A 19,978-nucleotide genomic window follows, 5' to 3' on the forward strand; every position below is an offset into this window, starting at 1 on the left:
TGCAACAAGTCGATTGGAAGGTCGCGTCGTGGGACGGACTTATGCAGTGGATCAAAAACCCAATGCAGAACAGATTTGCTTGCTTGCTTTTGCCTGTCGCCGTGTTAAGAGCACTCCAACTTGTGCTCACACGCTTACCATCAAAGCGATCGGTCATCTAAAACTCAAACACTTCAGAGAAACGCGATCTTCAAAGAACTTAACGTCTTGCAAACTCAGACTGTAGCAAAACTGCTCAAGCTTCTGGCGTCATCAAGAGACCAACCAATCCAACGAGGGGTCTCCCCAAAAGGACGTCATCCAAACGTCACCTCAGCGACCAATCCGAAAGCTCCGGGGTTCCCTCAGCAGCCATCCAGGAAGCCCGTGTCAGCAACGACATCATCTCAGCTTTTCAGCTGTCAACCAAGCAGAACGCAAGTAAACGAACAAAATCTTATCTCTGCTGAACTGGTGTAGAGCTACTTTAAGCAGTAAACATAAGCTAAAATTCTCTGCTTTGTGAGTTCTCTCAGGTGAATTTAAATCACTCGTGAAAACGAGTTAGAATTTTGAAACTTCATGCAACTCCGTCAACTCTCATTCTAAAGAAACTGTATGTTTGTGTGTATGTGTGTTTTAGCTTAGTTTTGATGTAATCTAGAATAGCCAATAAAATTCATGTTTCATTTATAACGAATCATTGTTTGGTGTCATATAATTTCAAGGTTAAACCCTTTTGCCAAAGATTACGTTACCTCTCTAAGAGCTTACGAATTATTATAATCGTATTAACCCGTGGCCAGGGGGAATACAGATATTCAAATTGTTAAAATATACTAAGAATCACCGGCTCGCTGGACGACCCTTGATTTAAAGTGTAAACTATCAGATTTTAATTCAGCTTTAATCAGGTTGACTCAGAATTTTCAGATTCGATTCCTTTTAAAACCTGAATGAATTAATAATAATTAATTCCCTTAAAATTAAGTAATCAAAGTCATTACAACATAAACCTGTACTCGCTCTCATATGCACGCACGCACTGCAAAAATCCAAAATTGGACATTTTTCGGAACAGGGTCCGTCAGGATCCGGCTCAAATTAAGCACTGGCTTGTAAAACTTCCATTCAAACATAGAAGCTCAAGGTTAGAATTTGACTCTGCTCCCCTCGTTCTGCTCTACCTCTTCATCTGCTCTCCCTATTTTCCTCCTTCACTTTTAACTCCTTTTTCCGCCAACTACCTTATCACATTCTGATTCAATTAGCCACTATGCTCAGGTTCAATTTTCTTCTGGAAGATTTTATCACACATTTCCAGTCGCCAACATGGAAAAAGTTCAAATAACTTTAATTGAAAAGCCTTTTAATTGAGGGATCTTTCCATCCATCCATCTCTTCCCTCCAGCTACTGATACTTCTCTGTTCGAATGAGAAGGATTAAAAGTGATAATGAGATAGGATGGAGGGAAGTCCAATTTGGCGATCTCTGCACACGTGCCTCCAACATGCAAATTGAGAACCTGCATAAGTAATATATTCAAATGTATGCGTATGTGTATTTTTCCAAGAGAAACAATGGAACTTGTTGCAAGTTGAATGTGTGTGTATGTGTGTAAGATGATGACTGAATTATCTGACTGAGAATCACATTTACAAGCCATTAAGTTAATGAGGCCATAGCTCCACACAGATTTAGAGGTTACGCAAATGTTGTCCTGCTGTTGTTACGATGTTAGTAAGCTTAACAAAACATTGGCAGAACACTGTAAAACATTTGTGGCTGTGCTGATTGGAGAATAGCTTAATTAGGATCGTTGGCACACTTCCTGTAAAGGCCCCAAATGAGCAATGTAATGACACACACACACAATCTACAGCTAATTATAGACACTTTCAGGGGTAATGCCGTCTTGAGGTAAGGATTTGTGTGTGTGTGTGTGTGTGTGTCGCCCATTAGCCTGTGAGAAATGCCAGTTGTGATGAAAATTTGACTGTGAGTACCAGACGGCGTGTATTTAAATGCAAAACAGGAAAACATAAAACTTTCCATTTAAATAGTATGTTAGTTATGGTCTACACTGCCCTTCAAAAATTTGGGGTCAGCAAGATTTTTTATTTTTTTTTCATATAAAAGTAATTAAATGAATACTTGTTTTACATTCAGCAAGGATGCATTAAATTGAAGTGACAATAAAGACATTTATAATGTTACAAAAATATCTATTTTAAATAAAAACTAAATTCACTTTTTATTAATCAAAGAATGCTAAAAAAAAAAAAAAAGCTTAACAGTTTCCATACAAATATTAAGCGGCACAACTGTTTTCAACATTGCTAATGATATGAAATGTTTTTAAGCACCAAATCAGCATATTAGAATTATTACTAAAGGTTCATTTTATAAAGTAGATTGGAACAATGGCTGTGGAAAATTCAGCTTTGCCATCACAGGAATAAATTACATTTTAAAATATATTTAAAAAAAGAAAATGGTTATTTGAAATTGTAATAATGTTTCACAATATTACTGTTTTTACTGTATGTAGTGTACATCTTCTCATTATCTGCATTCAATATAAGTTTTACACATTTTCATGCATATTTGATAACACAACTTCATCTCCTTTTGCATCAAAAAGCCGCCAGCTATTAGATTGAATAATCAATGTCATATTAGATGATTGATTTTATAATCTTAATTGTGTATTGTATAATCATGGTGAAGTGCATACTTTGATGCTTGAAACAAAGGGCTGCTGTATGAAATGCAGTATTTTTATCTTTATTTTTTTTATTATTATTTTTTTTTTATTTATTTTTTTATTGTGTGGTAAGCTCTGCTGTGACATTTCCCTTTTGGATTAATGAAGTCAATCAAACCAAATCAATGCTGGTTGAAAGAAGTCTCTTACGTTCACCAAGGCTGCATAAATTTGATCAAAAATACTGTAAAAACTGGAATATTGCGAAATAATATTGCAATTTTAAATATTTATTCAATATTAACACACTTTAAAATGTAACTTATTTCTGTGATGGCAAAGCTGAATTTTTAGCATCGATTACTCTAGTCTTCAGTGTCACAAGTGTCACAATCCTTCAGAAATCATTGTAATATGCTGCTTAACATTTGTGGAAACAGTGATACATTTTTTCTGGGATCTTTAATGAACAGAAAGATCTAAAGAACAGAATTTTTTTTTTGGCGTTTTTGCCAGGACAGTAGAGATATGACAGGAAGTGAGTGGGGGAGAGAGATGGGGGGTTGGGAACGGGAAAGGTGCACTAGGCGGGATTCGATCTCGGGACAGCCGAAGTGCAACTGCGCCATATGTCGGCGTGCTGCCCACAAGGCTATCGGTGCCGACAAGAACAGAATTTATTTGAAACAGAAATACTTTGTAACATTATAAATGTTGCTACTTATATTTTTGATAAATTTACTGTGTCCTTGCTGAATAAAAGTATTACTTTCTTTCAAAAAATAAAAACTAAATAAATAAAAATCTTACTGAAACACTGAACATTGGAAAGGTAGTGTATATGTGGTGGCACGCATTTCGCGGGATATTGCAAAGTACGGCGGCCTGTACACATCATGATGAAGTGACAGTTTCTTTAGCACACACACACCTGAGAGCTTGTTGTGGTAGAGAAACTCCATCTGCAGCCTCTGGCCTGCTTTCTGAGCCAGTAGATATGGGGTGGAGTACTGAGGGTCACCGGTTGCACACATCACATCCGCCCCGCTGAAAACCAGGGCCATGGTTTGCAGGATGTCAGGGAGAACTACTGTTGCACACAGCGCCTTTGGACACACACACACACATGCAACAAAACACGTTGTATGAACACGACTGAGCATCAGTGATGGGAAGAGCACAGCAGCACGCAAAGACTACACTGAAACTGACAGCACATGATGAATTAACTAACAATATTGTCAAAGTACCACTCCTTTTGCGGCTAATATGAAAAACAAACATTTGTTGCATGCAGCTTTACTTGGTATCTTGGTACAGAATAACATTGACATTGACATTGACAGGAAGCGAGGCATCCAAAGAAAGAATGCAGTCAGTCCAATTAAAAAGAGAGGGAGGGGGAAAGAGTCAATAAATACAATAGTGTGTGTCTCTGAGAGAGCGAGAGAGAGAGTGTTGGCGGGAGTAATTCAGTCGAACACTGCTTTCATCTAAAACAGTCCGATCCAGCCAAGCTATCGATCCCCCTCAACCAAGCTAGAGCCGCTGGAGAACAAGGACACTGAAACAGTAAACCACACACATACACATATATGTACAGAAGAATCAAAACATCTCAGACTACTAGTGAAAAGTATTATATAATTTCAAATTATTTTCTTATTTTTCGTAAAGACTACACTAAGGTTAGAGTAAGTACGATTATTTTTAAGAAATCACTTTTATTAAGCAAGGATGCATTAAAATGATCTTTTAAACTGTTACAAAAAAAAAATTTAAATAAATGCTGTTCTTTTGAATGATTCATTGAAGAATCCTGAAAATCATGTATCATCGTTACTACAAAAATATTATGCAGCACAACAACAGTGTTTCAACACTGATAATAATAAGACTGTTTCTTGAGCACCAACTCAGTATATTATAATGATTTCTGAAGGATCACGTGACACTGAAGACTGGAGTAATGACTGCTGTTTCTTTCTTTTGCTTTGTCTCTTTTTAAATGATACCAACACATGACCTGCTTTAACTCCACAAGTTTTGTGTCATCCTGATGATCATGTTCTCCAGCATGATATGAGATGTATGCACAGTGACAGTTACTTACTTGATGACAATAATGACAATACTAAATTTAATTTAGACAAATAATAAAGATAATTTAATATTTTCTATTCATAACTTTTAGCCTATTTGCTGTGCATTTGTTGTACCAGATTAAAAAGAATAAAACACCAGTTCCCTTTCGCTTTCCCTTTCCCATTTGGTGTCTAGGTGACCTTATAATGTTGTTCCAATGACATAAAACCCAAGGACATCCCTTAGCGTGTGTGTACATGTTCTCTAGGTCACCTTTTCTGAAGAGACTTTCTGGAGGTCACTTATTTTAATTGGAGCTGTTGACTATAATCCAGATAAACACACACATATATACTCTACAAATACAACATAATGATAAATTGTGCCACTGATGGCAGAGACTGAAATAAAATTCAGCAGCCATCATTCTAGTCCTCAGTGTATGCTGAAAATATGCTGATTTGGTGTGCTTAATATTTTTGTGGAAACCGGCATATTTTTTACAGCACTTTGATGAACAGAAAGTTCAAAAGAACAGCCTTTATTAAATAGATTTTTTGTAACATTCTAAATGTCTTTACTGTCACTTCTTGATTAAATGTATGTGCGTGTGTGATGCCATTAAGATGCCTTCTTTTATATAAAATGCCATTAAGATCTATCGTGGTGGGGACTTCTATCACACTGAGCAAATTATAATTCTCATCTGCTAAATCTGACCTTCACACAAACCTTTCTGCATTTTAACATATTCATTTTCACATTAATTTGTATGCTTATTAACTAGTTCTACTTTGGCTGGTCCCAACAATGTAAGCACTTTCAGGTTTTTACTTTTTTCAAAAAAAGAGCAACTTCTGAATTGTTGTCATATCTCATAAACCCAAAACCACTGCCTACCAGGATGACTACTGCTCGAAACTTCAGGCTGAACGAAAGTATCAGACAGGAACTAAAATGAAAACTTAAAGACATATATCACATCAGGGCTTAAACAAAAACTTTGAGAACAGGGAGGATTTTTCTGGAACATTTTGTTTGTGTCTGTCCCAGACGTACCCTTCCATTTATAATCTAATCTCACCTCTGTATGTATCTGCACTATATTCATTATCTTCCTCTCACTCTCTTTGTCTCTCTCTCTGACACACACGCACACAATCATATAACTTTTTAAGAAGAACCCCTGAAAACTCCCCAGTGCTGCTCTCATCTCACACACACGTAATCCACAGTTCCAATCCTCTCGCTCCCTCTCTTTTGCCACCCCTCTCCAGAAGACAAAAGCAGGCTTGATCTGTGTTAGTGCTGACGGTAAGGAAAAATAGCATCTTTTAGCTTAGGAAAGAGTAATGCGGGCAAACTCAGTAGGAACAATCAAAACACACACACACAAATACAGCATAATTATGAATTATGCACAGGAAATCGTGTTAACTCATAACACACCCATTATCATCCATTCAATTTCTTATAACATACTTTGTTTTCCGACTGTAACTTTACAGCACTTTGATTGTAGTTCCATTATTTAGTGCTATGCAAAAAGATTCAAAGCAGAATCTTGGTTTTAACATAACTCTGGCAACCAGCTCTGAAAATTGATGAGAGCCAGTTACCATGGTAACCCTAATTTACACCTGGGCTATCAGGTGAGCCAGAGCAACAACAGATGCACACACACACACACACACGCACACACAGCGACCAACATCTCCAGCCCTAATGGGCCTTTTAATGAGGTAGAAAAAAATAACACTAAGCCAAAGGCCAATAATAGCACACATGCTCTCTTACAAACACCTTGTTGAGTTCCTCTTGAGTGTTTAGACCTTCTAGAACTTTCTTGTACTTCCTCTTTTTGTACTTCCTGCGAATAAAGGATGCACGCTGCTCCAGTGACGGCTGCATGCAAAGCTCCTCCTCTGGGGGAAGATTTGCTTCCCAGAAGCTGTTGGAATTTTTATTTCCAACGTCTAAAACCAGCTAAAGAGAGGGACAGAACGTGAGGACAATGTATTTCACAAGAAAGTTAGATCACCCAGAAATGAAATCTCTGCCATCATACTCAACATCAGGTCATTCTACACCCAGATTTTTGTTCGAAAAACAAACTAAGGTATTTTTAATGAAACCTTTCCATCCCTTTATTTCCTCCATGGAATGGACTTTCAATGGAGGGACAGAAATCTCTCAGGTTTCATTAAAAATATCAATAACACTTTAAGTATAGGGACAAATTCTTACTGTTAACTAGTTGCTTATTAGCATGCCTATTATTAACATATTGGCTGTTTATTAGTACTTATAAAGCACATATTCTGCATGATCTCTAATCCTACCCAATACCTAAACTTAACATCTACCTTACTAACTATTAATAAGCAGCAACTTAGGAGTTTATTGAGGCAAAAGTCATAGTTAATGGCTTGTTAATGGCGAGAATTGGACCTAAAAATAAAGTGTGACCAAAATATCTTCCTTTGTTCTTAAGGCTTTGGAATGACATCAGGGTGAGTAACTATAAATCAACAGATTTTTCATTTTTGAGAGAACTATCCCTTTAAAATCAATATGTAAGAAGTGACTACCACAACAGATCGGTACCTCAATGAGCTCGTTGGTCCATATGCTGCTGTCTAGCTTCATACTGCGGACCTTTGAGATCCCAGGACCCAGGAATCGATGCTGACCTGGAAACAGATACTGATCTGAACTTTTCACATCTAAAACAGACAATGTTAATTTAATAGTCAAAACTTCCTGTTAACTAAAAGTGTCCTGCTTAACCTCAAAACTAAGTACAACTTCACACTAAATGGTATAAAGCAACGACTCGTATGACACACATACAGACAGAGTCACACTCATTATACATTTCATCGTATCCTTCCCAAGCACTCTTTTCTCCAGCCTGCCACAGCTATAATTGCAAATGAAAGGCACGAAAAAGCCATTAATTGCTAATGAATCATAAGTAATTAATTGTGTTTGTTGGTCTGCGCATTTATTTAGCTGAACTCCAGGCACTGTCGTAGTCGTTGTTTATGCGAGAAACAGATGAATTAAACATGGCAGGGAGAAACACATATTTGAATATGGAGTGTGTGATTTTCCGGCATAATTAGTAGCATTTTAGAGTACCAGTTTGCCATCAAAGATCATTAGAGCCGCCTGAGAGCCAACGGGACTAAAGATGCTCTGTGTACGTGTTAGTATGTATGCATTAAGGGCACTCGTTAAGGGTTTTTTAGTGCCATCGAAGAAAACTTCTAAGACAGGAAAGTACCTTAAACACAGCGTTTTTTTCAATGAAACCCTATTTAAAGCATCAAAAGAGAACAAAACCATCAGAAAGGTGGAGAAATTTCTCTTTGTTACCTTATTTGAAACTATTAAAAGAAAGGAAGAGTGAAAAATGGGCATAGCGGGAGTTTCTATGGTAACCGTAGCCTCACTTGAGGAATGTCTCCAATCACAGAGTTCGATTTAAAGAGCTTATTGCAATTACATGTGTAAAGAAACAGACAAACCCGAATATGTGTCACACAGCCAGGGATGTTGATTGATATCAAAGTGTGTTGGAAGATAAAAGACGGGGCAAAAAGAAACAGAAGTGAATGAGGGGGAAAAAAAGAAGTGGGAACGTTGGATAAGTATTATAAATGTGAAGACAGATTGTGAGAAAGAGAAAGTCACTTCACCCGTCTCTCTCTTTCACACGCTCTCTGTCTCCCACCGAAGACAATTTGCTCTCATTTAATCGTTAGCTGTTCGTTATATTCCCAGTATTTCGCTCTCGCTCTCCTAATTGTCGGCTGCAGAAGCGCAGCTAATTAAAGTGTCTGTGCCATAGATCCCATGAAGGCTGCGGTGCACATTTAGGGAAAGTGTCTCCCCATTCGATGGCTTATTCAGCAGCCATTTGCACAAGTTCAGCCACTGGTTCCTCCTGTATTGTGACCTAATGTAACATTACATGGCTGCGTAACTGAAATAATGAGTTAATTTATGGCGTCGGAGGGTGGTCACAATAATCTAAGCAACCACAATATCGGGAAAAAGAGCAAAGGAACTGTCTAAGGAGAGATGGAGTAAGATGGCTATGAAGAGCATTTAGTCTGTACCTGTAAAAGACAAATAATGAATAAATATAAATCTGTTTGTGCGTTGTTTTGTTACTCTCTATGATGTAACAACTGTTCCTTACCACACGTTTGTCTATTTTTCAGACTAGTTTATCTATCCACACTAAACTGCGGTGTAACGTGACACAATATTCTTCTCACAGCCAGTGAGAAGATATTTAATATGTCCAGTAACAATTTTGGGGTCAATAATTAATTTGTTGCTTGAAAGAAGTCTCTTATGATCAGCAAGGCTGCATTTATTTGATCAAAAATACAGCAAAAACAGAAGAATTATGAAGAAATATTATTATAAATTAAAATAGCTGTTTTCTATCATAATATATGTTAAACTGCAATTTATTACTGTGATGGTAAAGCTGAATTTTTAGCAGACTTTTCTCCAGTCTTCAGTGTCACATGACCCTTCAGAAATCATTCTAATACTCTACATTGGTGCTCGATATTTTTTTTTTACTTAAAGAAGTTCAAAAGGAAAATTCTGTTTGATTTTGATTCACTTAATTTGTCTTTGCTTAATAAAACTATTAATTTCTTTAAAAACAAAAATCCTACTGATCCTTTTCAACTGAAGACATAGGAACCAAGTAAACTTTTATTGCTTCGTGCTTTAGAGTGTGTGCTTAATACATTGTGTGTTTCATGTTCCATTCCTGTTGTGTTTGTTCTTGATCTGTTCTTTGTGTTCATAATTGTTTCTTACCAGCACAATTCTTGCAGATGACCACACACAGGTTGATGGAGGCCCATTCCGGCTCAGGAGCCTGACAATCAGCGCACTCCCTGTTGGATCTGTTGAACCAAACCTTCTCCAGCACCTCATAATTGCACAACGTCTCTACGATGGACTCCTGTACTGCTTCTATCCATTCCTCTCTCTCACGCTCAGAGTCCACTGTGAAACTGACAAAAATGATACAAAACTCTTACATACACTTTATCAGACTGATTATAGATTAAGTATTACAGTAGGTGATTTAAAAAAGGCAATCACTGGGCTCTTTAAAGCAGTACTGACTCTGATTGGCTGTCAATGTTTTTATCATTCATCAGCTGAATAAAATTGTTCTGAAAGTGATTCCAGCAATATTGCTCCTCTGTGCCATAATTGTTATAAAGTTTTGGTGTTGAAATTTAGAACGATTTTTTAAAAATATACCTTTATCGTTATAGTGATTGCCCTTGGTGTGAACAGGTCTGAAGGAGTGGTCACATTCCCTATTGTCTGGCGAATTGTCTGGGCAAAATCTAGTCATTTTTAAAGGAAATTACACAATCAGGAATTTCTTGTGAGGGTGAAAGATTGCCCCAAACAGATTTCACATTGGATTCAGTTGGTTATATGAATTTGCACAAATAGTATTGACCTTTTCTGAGACTTTTATGGTGCTTCTGTGTCCTTTTTGAAGCTTAAAAGCATTCATTGTCATTGCATGGAAAAGAGCGATTAACACATTTTTTTGAATGTCTTCTTTTGTCTTCCATGAAAGCATGAAAGCCCTATAGGTTTGGAATGGTATGAGGGTTAGTAAATGAATTACAGATCCACATTTTTGGGTAAACTATCCCTTTAAGTTGAAGTCCAAATCCGTTACTGTCAAATTTTAAGACAGGGCCTGAATCCCTTGCCATCAGCTCTCTAAGCACTGACTCAAATATGGGGAGTCGTTGTGTGTGCATAAACAAAATATGTTAAACATAAAACCCAAAGTTCTATTTGGCTAAGTTCACCCTGGCTTAAAACCCAACAGTTTGAGTCCCACTGGGCCCTGGTCAAGTACCAGACAAATAACAATGGTGAACACCACTTTTTAAATGTTCATTATTGCATTTTTGGCAGTGATGAGCCAGAGTGCAGCCCAAATGTAAAAACCAGTAATAGCTCTGAATCTGCTTTCCATTTCCATTATGACCCCCTCTGCGCACATTATTTTAAATGAGCACAGAGACCTTGATACGTAATTTCCGAGAAAAATTCCAATTATTTTGCCAACAACTAATACTATATAGTCGTCCGGCCTCATATCGCTCAGTGTTTAGAACGCAACTACAAACAGATCAATATTCTGTCCTGTCCACAAAAACAAAGCTAGGAGATAAAGAGGAAAAATCTTTAACAACGCGCACCAGCCAAACAAAGAGAGCGATAGCTTTTCATTGTTTGTTGTTGTTATTGTTGGGTCTTTTTTTTAGCGGGGGAACTGCATGAGCCATAAAAGGATCATTAAAAAACAAACACAAAAACATCTCATCGATTAGGCCTCCGCAAATGGCTGCTTTGTTGGAAACATCAGCTTGTGTGGGGTCACAGGTGAGCGATGCCTGTACTGTACAGCCGTTATAACAGAGCTGATATTTATAAAGAAAAAAAAGAACGAAAGAGGAAGAAAAAACAGATCAATAATGAGTGTGCTTCAGATGGATAGTATCAGAGTGGCAGGACAGTCATAATGAGAGAGTGGCTGCTAGAAAATAACACAGCAGGCAACAAACTCTGAAAAAAATGATACTAAAAAGGCTCAAAAAGAAGAAATCGACAGAGTTTCCTCTGCCATTAATAAATCTCACACTGTCCAGCTATGCAAGCACTCAGTTTCATTATAAACAGCCAAAAAAGATTCAACTATTTGACACTAATCTTTTTGCAAAGTTCAGCCGTTTAATCCATATTATATTTTGGTTGGTGCAATCACTTATACTAAGAGGTAAATCTCCTAAGTAGGAACGCCTTAATAAATGAACCAAGACAAAAAAGTTTCACTTCTCTTGAAATGTTACAAACTAGGTAGTGAATGTAATAGTAAGTAAATACGTTTTAGCTTACTGACTTCAGGTTTGGTTAAAACAATTCATGTACAATTCCAGATAGAGCTGTGAGAAAATTGAATGAATACTTGGCATTCTAGGAATCTGGAGTTTTGTAGGAATGGCTCAGAAAATGTTATTTTGTTGCAAACATACATTCACCAGCCCCTTTATTAGGTACACCTGTTCAACTGCTTGTTAATGCAAAAAAAATTATCAGCCAATTTCATGGAAGCAACTCAATGCATTTAGGCACATACACAGACTTGGCCCTATTTTTCTAAACTACAGTACGTTTGAGTTTCGATTCTTATCACACGATGTCTGCCAATTTAATGTACCAATTCGGACGGGATTAAACATCTCCGTGTTTATTACAGAGGTGGGAGGGTCTGTTTTGTACATCTGGGCTTTGCAGAGATTACGCACTCTATATGCGTGCATTGCATATAGTCATTCGGATTGATTATCATTAGTATAACCACATTTTTACTACAAATACTATGGTTAAGCTATGGCTAGTATAGCAAAACCATGGTTAATTTGTGGTTACTTTAGTTTAACTTTTTTTTTTTGTAGTAAAACCATGTTTAATTTTCGTAAAGGTATGTAATTAAAACATTATATAATTGAGTGCAGAAATGATGGTGAGTAATCTTACCTGACGCTGATATTAAAGTAGCCAGTCTTAACAGTTCACGTGATCTGGCTCTTGATTTTATTATTATAATTTCTTTTTTATTATTATTTCTTTGCCGGAAGGCAAACATATCAAAAATGTGCACGGTAAGAGTGTCTACGGTTATTCACGTTGGCCAAAACACACAAAGAAACGTGTTATGAAAAAAATATCGTCCGCAATCATGGACGGGATTAGTGTTCTCAGAGTTTGCCAAAAAACTGTAGGTAATTTGCTCTGGAATTATTACAGGGGTTGTGTGAGAAAAACAGACGTGGCAGATTCAGATGGGATTAAAATCGCAAAGTACGCCTTTGAAACACAAATTTCTCTAACGACCCCCTGTAAAACTAGTCCCATTCGAATAGGGCTATAGTCAAGACAATCTGCTGAAATTCAACCCGAGCATCAGAATGAGGAAGAAATGTAATTTAAGTGACTTTCAATGTGGCATGGCTGTTGGTGCCAGACGAGCTGTTCTGAATATTTCAGAAGCTGCTGATCTACTGGGAATTTCACGCACAACCATCTCTAGGGTTTACAGAGAATGGTCAGAAAAAGAGAGAATATCAAGTGAGCGGCAGTTCTGTGGGTGAAAATGCCTTTTTGATGCCAAAGGTCAGAGTATGACCAGACTGGTTTGAGCTGATAGAAGAGCAACAGTAACTCAAATAACCACTTGTTACAACCGAGGTATGCAGAAGAGCATCTCTGAATCCTCAACATATTGAACCTTGAAGCAGATGGAAGACCACACCGGGTGCTACTCCTTTAAGTTCAAACTGTTTTTTTTAACACAACAATGATATCACAATACAAAAGTAAACAATACATTAAATAAGTTGCTTTACCTGTAAAACACAGCTTCTGGTGACATTCCTTCACTAATGCTGCCATTTAACAATAGAACCAACATTAAACAACTAATAATTCATGTAAAAATGTAAATATCAGAAGCCGATCTACTGAATGCTTCTGAATGATGAATATTTAATTTTTTCCTCAATATTTTGACAATCTGCTGTAATTTTGGATGTTCATGAAGTCACTTGGAATTCACTGGTGCCTAAATAAGTTGCAGGCCCTGAGGCAGAAAAGCAGCTTCATAATATTATACACCCTCCAGCATAGTTTAACTTTCAAATAAGATTTTGGAGTAAATACAGCATTTTGTTTTCTACAAGCAACATATTTTATATTCTTTGTATGTTGTTTGAGGACTCTTCAGCATGTTCTTGAATTTAGGATTGTAAAATGCCTACCCCCAGGAAATGTAGAAATGGAGTTTCATCCAGGAGTAACCTGCCTGACTCTGGACTATGGGGGCCCAAAACATCCTTTCATAATTCTTCCCAGACGTATGTGCTTCAAGAACTCTTCTCCTAAGTTTCTCTGAAATCTCTTTTGATCCACTCACATTGCACTTGAATACAATGCAGTTGTGAAAAGCAGATCAGCAAAGTTTTTCAATGGCAGAATAGGTCAATCCCACACTGGAAAAGCAATCACATTCTTTTCAGAACTCACCAATCTTAGAGGTTTGCATATTATTTGTCAATTATTTTAAATTCTTACAATATGAATATGTTCCAAACAATAGTTAATTGTCTTGCTGTCTAATGTCTACATATGTTCTTAAATGAACCATATTTTTAGTGTGAAGAACATTTCAAAAATCTGAAGATCTTTTTTTTACACAATAAAGAACCAATGTGCAATGAAATGTTTCCATGGATGTTGAAGGTTCTTCATGGAACCATTTATGCCAATAAAGATTTTTAAGAGTGTTAGTAGCGCATTATCCTCAGGTGACTCTTTTGAAATGATTTATAAGCAGCACTAACACTCCATTAACACTCAGTCACACATCTCAAAAATAGTGCTCCTCAACAAAACACACACACACACACACACACACACACGGAACTTAACTAATGCTCACAGTTGATCCTAACATTATCACAGTACACACAAATTTGGAATGAAATGTCTATTATATTAGATGGTATTTTTATAGAGAAAGAACTGAATAAAATACTTTTATAATTAACATAACACTTGGCTAGAGGATAAAATACTCTATTTAAGTAGGTAAGTAGCACACTATGGTTTTAAGAAGTCTATATACTATATTATGCAAGCAACAATGCAATTTTTATTAGAAGTTAAATTCCCAAATAACTATTCAGCAAATGAAAGCATATGAAAAATGTTTATGTAATCAGAACCTGTATTTGAAATTTAGAGCATCTCTGAACTCTGAAGGCACTTGTGTAAATAAATCATTATTTGCACTAAGAAAACTTAATCCTCCAAGGCTGACCTTGAGTGAAGCTTTGATGATTTTTTAGCATAAAGTGATATTAAGGACGTCCAGGTAAGAAGCTTAACTCTGTTTGAAGGTCATCTGAAATCTCTTTAAAACAACATCTACCAGTCAATTTATGCTAATATTTTATTTTGATGATAAGAGATTTTCTTTTTTCTGGCCTTATGCTAATATACAGTAAATAATATTTTAGCAGTTTACCAGAAGGATTTGAAAGGTGTAGTGATCTCAAATCCTTTCCTCTCAACTTGTTTCACACACGCAGCCGTCAGGTCCACAACAGTGATGGCCAGCCCAGCATTAAAGTCCTGTGAAGAACCAGCATAAACATCAAAACACTCAATTTTTCATATCCAAGAAAATTCCAACATCAGGAACTAAAATAAAGAAATGAACACAGTAGAGTAAATAAAGCAGATCAGTGACTGCTATGTGAATGGACAAAAGCATTCACAGTCAGACATTATGTGTGTCTGTTTAGAACACTGTAGCTGTAGTGAATGAAGTGAATAAGGAAAACAAAGTCTAACTATAAAAATCGTACAAATGCAAGGACACTGTTGTGTGAGAAGGGTCAAAGGGAGCACAGAACAGACACTCAGCTCACTGGAGGGTGAATACCTGCTGATCCATTGATCAGAGTCTGAATGAATGACAAAGTTTATTTCACACAAGAACAAGCAGGAAACACACAACAAACTTTCTTTACAGACTTTACCAATTACTTCAAGGGCAATGGCAATATGAAAACCTCTCGGAGGAACAAGGGATGATTCTGGGAGGAAAGAATATGGGACAAGAAAAAAGTTAATTGTGTAATATTATGAAATGTTAGTCTAGTTTTCTTTGGTTTACAGGGGACCTGGGTGCCTTTTAAGTCAACCAAGCCAAACGGCATTTGAACTTGACAGCTGTGTGAAAAAGATCAGCATCTGACATTTTGATAATGACTCCTTTTGTGTTTTGAGTGTCATGAGGGCCAGTTTTTGAGTAAAAGCAAATGATGTGTGAAAGATAAACTCAACTGGACTGACCAAATATAGTTGTGAATATGTGATGTCTATCACAGCGTTTAAGACACACTCGCTTTTACATGCAAGAATCTAGAAAAGTGTATAATACATATATACTGTATATATATATATATATATATATATACTGTAAATATATACATATACAGATTAGTGCTGTCAAAATTAGCACAGGTGATTGATTTTTACAGTTTAACGGCGTTAAAAATATTTAAAGCAGTTAATGCAGGGTTGGGGCTAGGGTTGGCCATTTTAGATACATTTTAGAAAAAATGTGTGATTAATTAGTTAATTTTTTTTTTATCAATTTTTCAAAGCAAAGGCCCGTTTACACCAAGAACGACAACTGTAATGACAACTATATTATAGTGTCCACACTAACGATAACAGTGATAACAGTATTACACAAGCTGTAGTGTTGTCGCCTGCCACTTTAAATGCTCAAGCTCATTAAAGTTGTGTGGTTTCTTATTGACTGTCATAGATTTGATCATTTATCAGCTGGAAAAAAAAAGTCATTCTGAAAGTGATTCCAATGATATCATAATAGTTATGGTGTGAACTTTCCTATTCTTACAGAATTAGAACAACTGTTCATAATTTACAGTTATCATTACAGTTACCATCCTTAGCCTTAAGACCTGTCTTTTACTAAGAATTCAGAATATTTCTGAAAAATGTCTTATGGATGGAAATAATGAACTTCTGTTTAAATCATAAGTGCATTGAAAAGTGCATAAGCATTGAAATCTTTAAAGGGGTCATATGATGCGATTTCAAGTTTTCCTTTCTCTTTGGAGTGTTACAAGCTGATTGTGCATAGATAAGATCCCTGAAGTTGCAAAGACTAAAGTCTCAAAACCAAAGAGATATTCTTTATCAAAGTTAAGACTCGCAAAGAAAGAAGGCGTGGTTTCAGTAACCGCAGTTAGTGTTGAAGCAGCCATGTCAGGGAGACGCTGTGTGTTTCTAGGCGAAAGCAAAAGCACTTTATTTGGCCTTCCGAAAGTAGATGCATTTAGGAATCTTTAAGATTACTTACAACAGAACAGCAATGCATTTTATGGACGACCGTTTCATGAACCTAGGAGAAAAAGCACCATATGACCCCTTTAAGTATACTGTATCACCTCTGTTATATTAATTAAAAGGAAAACTCCTTCAGAGAGACTCAAAGGTATAGGTTCACATGCCTAATATAAAAAGACAGAGTTAGGTGTGAACAGGAGGTGTGAATACAGTTAAAGGTAAAAAAAGAGAGTGCGAAACCGATGCATTGATGAACTCATAACGGCAGTGAGTTCATGACCAGAGCAAGACAACATACTTATTTTACATGATAACTTTTTGTCTCTTCAACATTTCTTGCTTTTTATGCTGTCCGAAACATAAAAACAGCACCCAGTCTTTTATTTCAAAATAAAAGGCTCTGTTACAAGCCTAACGGAATGCCTTGCACATTACAGCAAAGGCAGCTGCCTTCCCATTAAGCATTGTAAATAAAATAAAACAACAAAAGCGATTTAAGTGACCATTTGGAATGTTCTACATAAACAGAAACTCTCACACAAACCATACAGAAAGTTTTATATTTTTTAATGGTACATTTAAATTCAATTGAACCAGTTTTCTCAATACTTTTATGTAGACACAACATATTTATTTTGTACGAGTATTGACAATATTTTGTCTTTGTTTGTGCTGGATTGTTTCATTTTTTTTTAATTCCCCTAAATTTATAGCAATAGAATTGCGTTCTTTTTCAAGCATACTTAGAATTTGGCCAAAATAAGGTATCTAAAACTTTTCACAGATCAAGTGGTTTGCATGCCGTGTTATAGGAGTTACATTTGCATTTTAGCAACCTGGATTTAAAAACGAAAAAAAAAAATGACTGACAGTTTGTTGGTCAATCCATTATGCGCATATGTGCTTCACTTTTTGTTTGTCCCGGTATACACATTCTGAATGTTGCATAGCCCTGATTTAAAAACAGCACAACAAAATGGAAAAAAAACAGGGGTCTTGAGACATTTTATCTCAAGATTGAACTAGTTTTAATTTGATATGGTATATTAAAACTGCAGCACATGCAGCCTACACTCCATTGCAGTGAAACTATCAAATTAAATGCAACTAAATGCATTTCTAATAAACATCTAATGACAAACCAAATAATTGTCCTTTTAGACATTAGCCATCAGAGACCCTTTGAAGTGGCCATGTGTTTGGTCTTTTTGTGTTCTTTGCTATGGAGCAAATAGTTTAAGTAAGGAAATCAAAAATCGATGCAGCACTAAACTGTAGTGGCGTCACGTGACTTGGGCTTGCCTGTTAGGTTGACTTTCATTACCTTGGGGAAACATCATGGCCTGACCTCAGAGGAGAGAAGGGCAGTACATTTCATCCTATCCAAGATGGGAAGGGAGGAAAAAAACAGCGTCCTGGGCAGCTCGTTCATCTTGTTAAATTAAATACTCCACTTCACTGAACATGAACCGAGCTACCCACCACCGCACCTTTTTCCTCTCTCTCCATCTTTATGCTCCTTTGTGTTTTCTTCATCCCTCAGCAGCCACTGCTGTCTTCACCTCCTTCTGTTATCCCTCCGTTCTTGTCTCTCTGCCCAGTTCCTCCTTCACTCCCTCTTTCTCTCATTCCATTTCTTTCCCCCATGCCCTCTTTTCCTCCATTCCCTCACATTTCTCTCACCACTTGTCGGCGTGATTGCCACGGAGAGGATTTAATGCAAAAACAATACAATCAATTTCCATTTTCACTGCTCTCTTTCTCTTTCCCTCTCCCGCATGCTAAATCGGCTGACGAAAAACAATTTCCTTGCAGAATGAAGACAAAGATGTTTGCTTGTGTTAATAAGGAAAATAATGAAAGACAAACAGAGATGATAAAGTGTGTGTGAGCGTGTGTGCCACCTATTCATACAGAATAACATTCTCAGCTTAATCTCGTTTAAAACTGAGACCGATTAGGCATAGATCACATACACATGCATGCGAAATGTCAGGGCTTGTGTGTGCATTGTAATAACTATACGCTCAGCATATGGGCTCATTCACATAGGAGGGAGCACAAAACAGATGTCACATACTTTAAAACATGAAGTGTGAAAGTTTGGGTTATTTCACTACCGTGAGAAAACAGTGTCCAACTATCTCCACACAAATAAAGGGTGTATAAGGAAAATAATACAAAAAGGTAAGTAATTAAACACAGTAATAAAGTTTAAATAGATATAGAGTTTACACAGAGACAGACAGACAAGAGATGTGAAGTCTGAAGGTACTGTAGACACAAACAGACATTAAAGACAGACAGACAGAATTATATAAAAAAACAAAGGGAGAATAAGAAAAAAATTTAAGTAATCAATTTACAGAGTAATAAAGTAATAGAGTTTGCAGATAGATAGATAGATAGATAGATAGACAGACAGACACACAGACAGATAGATAGATGGCTTAGCACAGTGAAGTTTAAAGGTAGATGGACGGATGGATGGACAATTATATATACAAAAACAAAGGAAGAAAAATTCTAATTAATTTACAGAGTAATAAAGTAATATCGTTTACAGAGAGATAGTCAAGAGCTAGATAGGCAGACAAACAGGCTGGTCGAAGCAATGGTTTAGCCACTGAGACTTACAGATACAAACAGACAGATAAAAGAGACAGACAGACAAGAAGTAGATAGATGGACATACAAGCTGGCCGAAGCAATGGCTTAGCACAGTGAAGTTTGATGGTGGACAGATAGACAGGTTGGGGGACCCTGAACATGGTTGTTGAGGTCTGGTACTTATTTTAAACTCATGCGGACAGCAGCAGTATGAATCCAGATCAACATTTAACAATGTCAAAAAGAACCAATATTAAAAAAAAAAAAATGCATATACTATAGATCTACCTGGTCTGTTTTACAGAGTCTAAAGCTGGTTCCCATGAGGCTGAGGTAGACTCTTCCTTTGAGGCCACGCAGCTCGACGTAGCCACTCTTGTTTGTGTTATTTTTGTGAGGCTGATGGGAAATGGAGGGCTGGGAGCTCACAGCAGACTGGAGAACCTCTAGCCAATCCTGACGTTCTCCTTAGAGGGAAGACAAAAGATGGAGGGAGGTAAGAAGCAGAAGTGTGTGTGTGTGTGTGTGTGTGTGTGTGTGTGTGTGTGTGTGTGTGTGTGTGTGTGTGTGTGTGT

The 19,978-nt window shown here is 36.8% G+C and overlaps 1 protein-coding gene across 2 annotated transcripts in view; it reads right to left on the reverse strand.

Annotated features, from left to right (window-relative positions):
* Positions 1–19,978, reverse strand: part of LOC107750308 (arf-GAP with Rho-GAP domain, ANK repeat and PH domain-containing protein 2-like) — an 87,493-nt gene that overhangs the window by 34,897 nt on the left and 32,618 nt on the right. For both annotated transcript variants that reach the window (XM_016565631.1, XM_016565632.1), the window contains exons 9-14: positions 19,692–19,870; positions 14,935–15,041; positions 9,624–9,823; positions 7,380–7,465; positions 6,576–6,758; positions 3,619–3,793 (exon numbers count right to left, since the gene is read on the reverse strand). In XM_016565631.1, the coding sequence (XP_016421117.1) occupies positions 3,619–3,793; positions 6,576–6,758; positions 7,380–7,465; positions 9,624–9,823; positions 14,935–15,041; positions 19,692–19,870 (930 nt within the window). The remainder of the gene's footprint in view (positions 1–3,618; positions 3,794–6,575; positions 6,759–7,379; positions 7,466–9,623; positions 9,824–14,934; positions 15,042–19,691; positions 19,871–19,978) is intronic.

Source organism: Sinocyclocheilus rhinocerous, unplaced genomic scaffold (genome assembly GCF_001515625.1).
Source record: "Sinocyclocheilus rhinocerous isolate Xijiao unplaced genomic scaffold, SAMN03320098_v1.1 scaffold692, whole genome shotgun sequence".
NCBI classification, from domain to species: domain Eukaryota; kingdom Metazoa; phylum Chordata; class Actinopteri; order Cypriniformes; family Cyprinidae; genus Sinocyclocheilus; species Sinocyclocheilus rhinocerous.